We start from the raw sequence: 11,023 nt of genomic DNA on the forward strand, positions 1-11,023 counted from the left end.
AAGACTACTAGGGGACTGTTGGTTTGGATGTTGTAAGGATCATCAATGCATTTTGGCACTCCGGTCAGCTCTTGAGGAAGCTTAACCACACCAATCTAGTGCTTATTCCTAAGGTGAAATGCCCGAAAAATATGTCCCAATATAGGCCTATTGCTTTGTGCAACGTTATCTATAAGATCATCGCAAAGGTCCTAGCTAATAGATTGAAGAAGGTGATGCTTATGGTTATTAGTGATAATCAATCTGCCCTTGTTGCTGGAAAACATATCCAGGATAACATTCTTATGGTGCACGAAATTCTGCATTCGCTGACACATAAAAAAAATGAGGACCAAGAGGGCATGGCTATCAAGTTGGACATGGCCAAGGCGTATAACTGGGTGGAATAAGGCTTCCTCCTATCTATGATGAAAAAGCTGGGGTTTGAGTCAACGTTCTATGGGTGGATCAAGGAATGCATCTCCACTACTTCCTTCAGCATTCTAGTGAACGGGAACCCGACTGGGTATTTTACGCCGGAGAGGGGTTTGAGACAAGGAGATCCCTTATCTCCCTATTTATTTCTTATTTGCACTGAAGGCCTATCCATGTTAATCGGAAAGGAGTTGGAAAGTGGTGCCCTCCACGAGTTCAGGATAAAGTCTAACGGGATCCCAGTGACGCACCTGTTCTTTGCAGATGACTCAGTATTGTTCGGCATCGCATCGGAGGAGAAGGCGCTCTGCATTGTTGAAGTGCTGAAGATCTATGCATGTGTATCCGGGCAAGTGGTTAATCTAGATAAATGCTCTGTGGTCTTTGGGTCCAAAACCAAGTCTCGCTTAAAAAAAAAAAATAGTGGGAATTCTAGGAATTCAATGTAAAGATGGGTTTGGTAAGTACCTAGGGTTGCTTGCTGATTTTGGGTTATCAAAAAAAGCTGTTTTTGAAGAGGTTAGAAACAGAATTGAGACCTGGATGATGGGATGGGCTGAGCAATTTCTATCCCAAGCAGGAAAGGAAGTCTTAGTTAAGGCGGTGGCCATGGCTATGCCAAACTACGCTATGAGCTGCTTTAAGCTACCCATTGGGGTCTGTAGGGACATGGAGAAAGGCATCCATAATTATTGATGGAGGGGTAGTGATCAAAGGAAGAGTGTCAACTGGATATCCTGGGATAGGCTAACGAAGAAGAAGAATGTTGGAGGCCTCGGTTTCAGAGACATACAATGTTTCAATCTGGCTTTTCTGGCTAAGATTGGTTGGCGGCTGGCCCAAAAGCCGATGTCTCTCCTTGCAACGGTCCTCAGGGATAAATACTATCCAGGTGGCTCTTTTATGGCTGCAAGTAAGGGTAAGTGCTCATCTTGGGGATGGAAAGGCATATTTGAAGCCCGCCAGGTGCTAATGCAAGGGCTAATGTGGCGGGTGGGGGACGGGGCTGGTATAAATATCAGGGATGATCCTTGGTTCCCTAAACCATCTACATTTAAAGTTAGGCCGCGGGTTGGTTTGCAAAGCACTTTGGTGTGCGATTTAATTGATCCGTTTCTGAAAGAATGGAATGTGGATCTGGTCTCATCGGGTTTTTACAAGGAGGATGTTGCTACAATCATGGGGATACCTTTGAGTAGGATGGGATGCGATGACCGACTGGTGTGGCACTATAATACTAATAGGGAATACTCGGTCAAGTCCGGGTATGGAGTGGCGGTGAATCTAATGGATAACGGGGCCCTGGGGAAAAAGGGAAGAGGAATGCCCAGTGATAATACTAAGAATCCTCAAGAGTGGATGCAGATTTGGAAGTTAAACGTTCCAAACAAAATCAAGCTCTTCATATGGCGGTGCTACAACCATGCTCTGGCTGTAAAACGTAATCTGAAAAGGCACCACATGAGGGTCGATAACGTATGCAGGGTCTATGGTATGGTGGAGAATCAGAAAATCATTTATTCTTCCACTATGCCTTAAGCCATCAGTTCTGGTTTTGCTCTCCACTCCATCTTAACTCCCACGGTCTGGCAGGTAAAGATTTTCGAGAAAGTTGGGGGAATCTTTGTAAGCAGGTCAAGAAGTGCGGCCCTGCGGACGAGATATCGTAGGAGGTTGCCTATGGCCTGTGGCAACTTTGGAAAAATAGAAATGATATTGTTTTTAATGGAGTATATCGGAGCCCCATTGAAATCCTAGAGGTGTGGAAGAAAAGCATTTCTGAGTACAGAGATGCCTTGGACTGGTCCGCCTCGGATAATCGCCTTGTGGATGATCTGCCTGTGAGGGTTGTAAGTTAGAAGGAATCTTCTTGGAGGAAGCCGGAGTTTGGGACCATTAAAGTCAACACTGATGCGGCTTGGTGCAAAACTAGCCTTCGGGTAGGTGTGGGCTGGGTTTGCAGGGATTTTGCCGGGTTACTTCAAGCAGCCGGCGACTCGGGGGTGAGCTTCTGTCACTCTGCTGCCACTACTAAAGCGTGTGCAATCCGGGAAGCTTTATTCGCTTGTATTGAGAATGGATTCGCGAACGTGGTAGTCGAGTCTGATGCTAAGATGATAATCCAAATGATTAGGAAGGAAGCAAATTGGGACTGCAACCTTGAGTGCATACTTGGTGATATTGAGATTCTAGCTCGCAGGATGACGTCGGTGATGTTTTCCTATGTGCCTAGGGAGAGAAATTGTGCTGCTCACTCGGTGGCTAAGTATGCTTTTATTGAGGGTAGTAATTTTGTCTGGGACTGTATTGGCCCGGAGTTCTTATTTAATATTCTCGCTAAAGATGTAAACATTCTCATTCGTATTTAATATATTCTATCTTTGGAAGAAAAAAAAAAAAAAAGGTTGTGTTGTTAGAGTTGGTATTGTTAGGAGTGCAACGAGGTAAATGTCTTAAGGTGATATAAGAAATAAGATTGTACTGTTTCATTAAGAAATTCTACAGTAATACAATTAGGTAAATGTCTTTTTTGATCAGAAGGTAAATGTCTAAGGTGATATCTCTGCCTGCTCTCCCTCTAGACCTCTTTGTTTGTCTTTTTCGTATTATTAACAGGAGTCACTGCATACGGAGCGTGCTGCCCAGATCGAATGGGCCCTTAACCAAACAGTTCTAGACAAGATAGCCTTGAAGAAGGCTAAGGATGAAACCGCTCATGAGTGCCAAAAGGACCTTCAATCTGCCTTTCAGGATCGTTGATACCTTGTCTGAGTTGAAGGCTAAGAGGGTGAGAGGAAAAAAGAGCTTAAGAAGTTGAAGGAGTACCTCAAGGAATCCACCAGACGAAGTTAAAAGAGGCTGAAGATTACCGTTATTGCTGGGCATATGAAGACTGCTTGCGGAGGACGCCTCATAGCTTAGGATGGACATGTTTGAGATATGGGTAAGAATCATTGCTTAAGGGGAGGATGTGAAGTATGAGTACCCTGATACAGATTATTGGTATATATTTTGTGCATTCGGGGCCAGAATTCGAGCCGCTATTGGGGAGAAAGATAAAACATGTTTGAAATGTGAGTATCATACAATCCCATAGGTCGTAACACTGGTTTGTAGTTAAGCTATGGATCATATGCATATTTTCCCCAACGAATTGGTAATGGATAATCAAACCTACCAATGGTGGTGTGGGATGCCAATCAACAAAACTTATGCTGTCAAAAAAGTAAATCTCATAGCAAACCCTGAAACAGATTATTGGTATGTATTTTGTGCATTCGGAGCCAGAATTCGAGCCGCTTGGGGAGAAAGATAAAACATGTTTGAAATTTGAGTAAGTATCATACAATCCCATAGGTCGTAAAACTGTTTGTAGTTAAGCTATGGATAATCATATGCATATTTTCCCCAACGAATTGGTAATGGATTATCAAACCTAACAATGGTGGTGAGGGATGCCAATCAACAAAACTTATGCTGTCAAAAAAGCAAATCTCATAGCAAAGTAGGAAAGCGACAAGGTGTGTACCTTGAACCTAGCTCACTTTGAATTATGCCTCATTTTTTTCATACTCTTATTTTATATCTTTAAAATTTCTCCCTTCATCATATTCTCAGCACAATAAAGGGAAAAAAAGTTTCTATTTTCCTCCTATATCTAATCTAATGTTCCTCTAATTCTTACGATTGTGGAAAAAGTCAGTAGATTGGATTGAAAAGTTTTCTAATTTCACTAGTTTATTAGGTAAAAACTAGGGTTCTTTAGATATAAGCTCTTGAAACTCATATTTTTCAAATAAAAACTCACCTAATTTTAAACATTCAAATGACACCCAAATTTCAAATAGATTGCCATGTTGACAAATATATAACCAACTATTACAACACATTTACAACTTATGCCACAAAATCCTAATTTGGTTAATAAAAATTTTATTACTCATCCTAATTGTGATGAGCAATTAATCCATATGGATATTTTACCTTTCTTGTATCATAAATATTAGTAACATATATAAATTAATTTACCATGTTAAAAAAATAGACACATCTCGTACAAAAAAAAAATTTGAATCATGTATTTACCTACATATAAATTAATTTACCTATTTATAAAATATTTATACTAATTCACCTACATATAAATTAATATACCTACTTATAAAATATTTATACTAATTTACCTACATATAAATTAATTTACCTACGTTTAAATTAATTTACCTATTCCAATAAAAATTAGTGATATTAGATAATGTTTGAATGTTGTGGGTTTGTTGTAGGCAATTAAATAAACTTGTAATCTAATGCCCATAAATCATGTAGGTAAATTAGACCTTTTAAATTTTGGTCTGATGGAATAGCTAGGTAAATTAGACTATTTTGTAGGTAAAAATTGCATGGAACATATAGCTTTTGTGGATTAGAGTATATATTCAATAGATGAAGTTGTTTTAGGTTAATTGTTGTGTTGGTAGGTAAATTAACTTGTATATTTAATGCACAAAATCATGAAATTAGTATTATTATTTTTCAATCGGCACCTTATAACAATTTGAAAGGTAATACATTGAATGAATGGCATGAAATATTTTTGAAAAATAAATATAATTAATTAAATGAATAACAAGTATCTGATCCAAAACCTCAATCCAAGTATTAATAGAGGTAGCTTAGGCATTTGGAAAATACACAATTTGAAAAGTCAAACTTAATTAAAGAATTTGCTTAGTTTAAGCCTTATCAATGGGCTTTAGTTAAGAAAACAATAGGAGATGAGTTTTAGGGTCTAGGGTTAGTGTCAAGGGTTAATGTCAAACTTTCAATAAAAACTATATTAAGTGTCTAAAGAATTAGGAAGGCCTGATTGTATATTTTTGTCGTATGCCTCAGTTGCATTGATTTGAGACGACTCTATCTTTGTTAAGAGTATAAATCTTACATTAAAAAAAAGAGAAATTAGGTTTACATCATTCTTTTTGCTATTCCATTGATTAAAATCCTATTCATTTTCAATTTTTTTATCAAGATCCTTGGATATTACACTAGTAGAAAAAACACTTTGCGTGAAGTAGGTACCTTCGTTGCGCAAAGTCAAAAATCGTTGCCTAAGGGTTTGAACGACACAACCTTCATCGCGCACTAACCATCACGTCAAGACGGTGACGATAGGGCATGCACAACGAATAAGTAACATGCGTCGCTCAAAGACACTTTGCGCAACACACGTCATACGTCGGCTTTGCGCGACACACGTCCTGCGTCGTGCAAAGTGTCTTTGCGAGACGCATGACGGGTGTTGCACAAAGTGACTTTGCACAACGCACGTCCTGCGTCACGCAAACCCTTTTTTTTTTGTTTTGGTCAAAAATATTTTTTTTTAATTTTTAATAAATATTGTAATTAAATTCTAAACAATAATTAATTAACCAAGCAAAAGTATTTAATTATAAGATATATGAAATGTACATACAAGATGTCCAACAAAAAAAGAAAAAACTACAAGTAGTTTTCTAGGTTTGATACATTAGGCTACTAGGTATCGACATGACGAGGTGGCTCTAAGGTCGAAGGTGGAGTAAGATGAAAAGCTGGTAGCGAGATTTGGAGTCCAGAGAAGTAGCCTCATTAAGGGGTGTAGGCTCCCCAATCAATGGAGCACTCACAGTTGGAGCAGTAGATGCTGATAATGCGGGAGGTGCATTGGTCACACTCCGACGACGAGTGATCAACTGCAACATCTATACACTTTTTGAACCATAAAAATATAACATTAGAAACTAATCATTTCTTGTATTTGAAACTAGAAGAAAAAAGCAAAGAAAACTGACATGAGGAAATTAAAGTTGCTTTTGCATATCCATGAGCCATTATAAAGAAATAATTGCAGCATTATGAAGTAATAGCTTTTGCTAAATTTGATCATTTACCCTTTAAGGAAAAAAAGTTAAATTTGTTATTTGCAAGCTAAATCCTTCATCTCATGCTTACGAAATTAATGATAATTTCCTGAACAAATTAAGCTAAATCCAATGGTATATAAATAACGTATTCCACAAATTATACGATCCCATTAATTAACAACAAAAAGTAAAGATCGAACTTTTTCAGTTAACACTAATGGGATATTGTATTGAGCTTGAGACTTACGAGTGAAGGGAGCAGGTACCAGCAGGTTCACAAGTCCGATAAGTTTGCCACCAACGAGTTCTGGGATTGCTGACGTGATGACCTGCAAAATGTAGAAAGTAATTAAGCCAACACAAATTAGAAACGTGTTAATGCATAGAAACCCATGCTCCTGAATTCATACTTTTTACAGAGTAAAATGCCAGAGTCTAGAGTCACAAACCTTTAAGCAGAAGACTGTTCCGACTTTGAATTGCTAACGAAGCAATCTGTTGAATCATTTGGAAGAGGAAAGTGTTGGTAAATTGATCGAGAAACTACCATGTGAACGAAAAACTACCATGTTGATTCAAAACCTACCCAATTAGTTAACATGTTGATTCAAAATCCACATATATAATCAACATAAGCAGACATGTATGGCTAAGTGGAAGTTAAATTAAAAAGGAAACAACCAGAGCAAAATTCCAAGAGTTATTTGGAACAAGAAGCAGAGATTGAAAATAGATATGCCACTAGGTCACCCAACAAAAAAAATACGAACCACATAGAATCCTAATACATTTTGACTTATAACTACTGTATAGATACGCTAACATATGTGTGGATTTAGAACAAGAAGCAGGTTTTGGTGATTACATGCCTCTAAAAATGTGATTCAAATCCTGTTAGATCATCCAGTTAGAAAAACCTAGCAGATCCAAGGGCAAAGAAACATAAACAGGTGAATATTAATGATGACGATGATCATAATAATTTTTAAAGAGTTCACAACAAAAAATAGCAATTGCTAAATCTGTATAACGAGATAAATCCACATGGATGGAGAAAACCCATAACAAGTTGGGATCAAGTCACATAGGTTTTACCTTGGAAACTGAATACTAAATGAACATTCACATGCTCCTTGTGAAGTGGTGGTTTCATTCTTCCTCGCCTCCTATCACTTCCACCTTTTCAGTCAACAGAGTGATGTTTGTGAAGAGAACCTCTGCACAAAAGAAAACACAACAGATTCGGAAAACATTTCAGTCACTAGATATGCAAATTGACTAAAACTAGTTATGTGTGCTCAGGTTTGCTCTCATCACATAACAGCTGCAATGCAAACCAACTCATGGAAGCATGAAATTTCTCATGTATGACAGTAGAAGATGAATGATGCCAGGTTTATGATATGCAAGACAAGCGACAATTTGTAGTTGAATGATTAGAAAGCTAAGTGAAAGAAGCGTGTTTCTTATCGGTCTTCTTGGTAAACTTATAGCCTTCGCACTAACATAGGTACGAGGGGCTGGCACCAAGCGGTTCTGCAGGCATTCCCTGTGTCTCCTGAGCCTACAAAAATGTACAAAAAAAATTTGTATCAATACGAAATTAATACTCTGTTTTCCCATTGAAACAACAAATCTTAATTAGTTATCACACAACCATCAACATTGCTTACAATTCCCAAGTCATTGAAAATTCTTACATAGCATATTGCTTCAGTTACAAGCTTTATGCCTTCATCCCCTCTGCATCAAAGTAAATACCCAGAAATCCAAATGGGGACGTCACTGACTCACTACAAATAACCATATAATAGAATACTATTACAGGTATAAAATATGCAAACGCTATAAAAAATGCTATTAAAGGCATAAAATACTATTTGATAGCATTTTTAAGAAAAAAAATGCTACAAATGAATGCTATTACCTATTAAAGAGGGTTTGTGGTGTAGTGATAAACACACGGTGGCTCAATTCGAACTCCCCAACGATGCCCCCGCCACCAATTCCTTGGTGCCATGATGAGGGAAGTCATACCACCTACTCCTAAACTGTAGAAAACTATCCAGGAATTCATGCAACTATTTATCACTAGCCACTGACAAGAATGGGGCAGCAGCAACACAAAAACAGTGAAAATATTATCAAGAAATTGATTATTCAGTGTGAAGTTTCCAGCTTTTGCAAGTCAAGATGTAAATGACATAGCAGTAATTTTACCTTGTCGCCGAAACCTTAGGTTTAACTTCAGCAAGCCATAGAGCTCTCTGTTAAGAAGATCCACCACTCTCCGCAACTCCAGGGCGTTCATTCTGCCTTCGTCGACGCCGAGCCCAGCCACCACCGCCTCATCCTGCGGCAAGTAATTTACAAAATTGCCAACCTGAGCTCTGCAGCGGTGTAAGTTTCAGCATTGGATTGCGGCTTGGACATTCGCGTGGCGGCCCGTCGATTAGAACGAGAGGGTGAGAGACAACCAACAGAGTAGTTGTCCACCCAAAAATAATTACAAGGCGACACGTGGTTTTTTGGGAAAAAGATGACAAAAATACCCTTGATGTATAACGGGATTCCTACGCGCAAGTAGCGGGCAATCATCCTTAACCAAGTCAAAAATGCTTCAAAAAGGTAACCAATTCCAAATTATCTCATCCATCCTCATTTAAGGTAATTCCCAAAATCTAATTTATTCCATTTAGCTAATCAATTAGCTAAATAATATATTTTTTCATATTTCCTAAAATCTTCCTTTAAAATCATAATAATTGACTAATTAAGGAATTAATTCCTAATCAATTCCTTAATTGTCAATTAAAACATCCATTCAACCCCAAAAACAAGTGAAGGGCCGGCCACCTATTGTTAGAAAAGGAATTGGCCATGTTTTGTTTATCTCTTGATATTTGCCCATTTCATCCCATTAATTAGCTAATTCATTTGGTAATAATTTTATTTTGCCAAATTAATTAGTCAATTAATCACATAACTCCCAAAATCATCTTAAATCATGAACAAAACCCACAAACAAGGCTATGATGCCGGTCCTCTCTCACCCTAAGAGGCCGACCACTCCTCTATAAAAAGCCCCACATTTCTCACCAAAACCTAGTTGCAACTCTTGCTAAAATTCTCTAGAATTCTCAAACACTTTTTCTCTCTAAATTCTAACTTTGGCATCGGAGGTTCTTCAGCCAAAGCCCCCCCCCCCATTCATCTTGGGCGCGTGAGGCTTTTGGCCTTAACCTAAGATGCTAGTTGTTTTGTAGGTGCAAAATTGTCCAAGATCGAGAAGGAGAAAATTTGCATCCACAGTAGTGGTGGTGGTTGGATTCAAGATTGTGAAGAGGAAAGAGAGAGGGAGAGGATGAGCGAGAGGGAAGATTTGGTTCAAGATTTGGGGTTCACGGGAAAGAGAGAGGGACGGATGAGCAAGAGGGAAGAGAAATAGGGGTTCAAGATTTGGGGTCCAAACTTGGAAAATTGAAAAAACAGCGCCTATTTTTCACTATTGCACCGCCAAATTTATCACAACTAGCGCGACCCAGGTATACAATTTGACCTCGTGCAAAGTGGTTTTGTGCGACGATCACATTAAGGCGTCGCGCAAGGGATTTTTTTTTAAAAAAAATTATTATAAAAATGACTGAAAATGTGACTTTTCTCCTTTCAAATTCAAATTTTTCTTTACATAAACCCCACAATAATTTTTTTTTAATATATATCATTCAATTTCTTAAGTGTTATACGCATTGTATGAAACTAGTTTTAAAGATCCAACCGTCAAACTTGGTTGTATATGCTTTGAGATTGCATGTGCCAAAAATCACATAAAACAAACATTCAGCTATCAAGTAACGGGACAAAACATTTTGACGGCTATCAACAAAAAATCACAATTTAACGGTTATTTTAACTCCGATTTTGATTATTTTTTATAGCTACACTCTTTGATCCTATATGAATGCATTAAATTAATTCGATCATCAATTTAAAATACTTACACAAGTAGATACCACAAAATCTTATGTTATACTTGATGAAAATATTAATAAACTCTAAATGTTAGGGAATCTATTGTTTTGATAGGATATGCATTGTACGAAACTAATTTCAACGATCCAATCGTCAAACTTGTTTGTATATACTTCAAGATCGCATACGCCAAAAATCACAAAAAACAAACATTTAGATATCAAGTAACATGACAAAACTTTTCGACGGTTATAAAAAAAAAATCACAATTTAACGGTTATTTTAACTCCGATTTTGATGATTTTTTACAGCTATAATCCTTGACCCTATATGAATACAACGAACTAATTCGATCTTTAATTTAAAATATTACACAAGTGGATACCACAAAATCTTATGTTATACTTGATGAAAGTATTAATAAACTCTAGGTGTTAGGGAATCTATCGTTTTGATGGGATACGCATTGTACGAAATTAATTTCAACGATCCAACTGTCAAACTTGTTTGTATATACTTCGAGATCGCATACGCCAAAAATCGCAAAAAACAAACATTCAGATATCAAGTAACAAGACAAATCGTTTCGATGGCTATAAACGAAAAATCACGATTTAACGGTTGTTTTAACTCTGATTTTGATGATTTTTTACAGCTACACTCTTTAACCCTATATGAATACAATGAACTAATTCGATCGTCAATTTAAAACATTTACACAAGTGAATACCACA

The 11,023-nt window shown here is 37.4% G+C and overlaps 1 protein-coding gene across 1 annotated transcript; it reads left to right on the forward strand.

Annotated features, from left to right (window-relative positions):
- Nucleotides 1–407: 407 nt before the first annotated feature.
- LOC139188648 (uncharacterized) lies at nt 408–3,174 on the forward strand. The gene is made up of 5 exons (XM_070806290.1): nt 408–763; nt 1,161–1,890; nt 2,008–2,144; nt 2,378–2,759; nt 3,031–3,174. The coding sequence occupies exons 1-5, from the start codon at nt 408–410 to the stop codon at nt 3,172–3,174; spliced, it is 1,749 nt and encodes a 582-aa protein (XP_070662391.1).
- Nucleotides 3,175–11,023: the final 7,849 nt, after the last annotated feature.

This window comes from Malus domestica, chromosome 10, assembly GCF_042453785.1.
Source record: "Malus domestica chromosome 10, GDT2T_hap1".
Taxonomy (NCBI): Eukaryota; Viridiplantae; Streptophyta; class Magnoliopsida; order Rosales; family Rosaceae; genus Malus; species Malus domestica.

What these genes read in the sequence shown, in the direction of transcription:
- LOC139188648 (XM_070806290.1), top strand. Translation starts at nt 408, where the DNA reads ATGAAAAAGCTGGGGTTTGAGTCAACGTTCTATGGGTGGATCAAGGAA. An exon ending in ATCTATGCATGTGTATCCGG is followed by an intron (nt 764 to 1,160) that starts GCAAGTGGTTAA and finishes ATCCTGGGATAG; the next exon opens with GCTAACGAAGAAGAAGAATG. An exon ending in TTAATATTCTCGCTAAAGAT is followed by an intron (nt 2,760 to 3,030) that starts GTAAACATTCTC and finishes TATTATTAACAG; the next exon opens with GAGTCACTGCATACGGAGCG.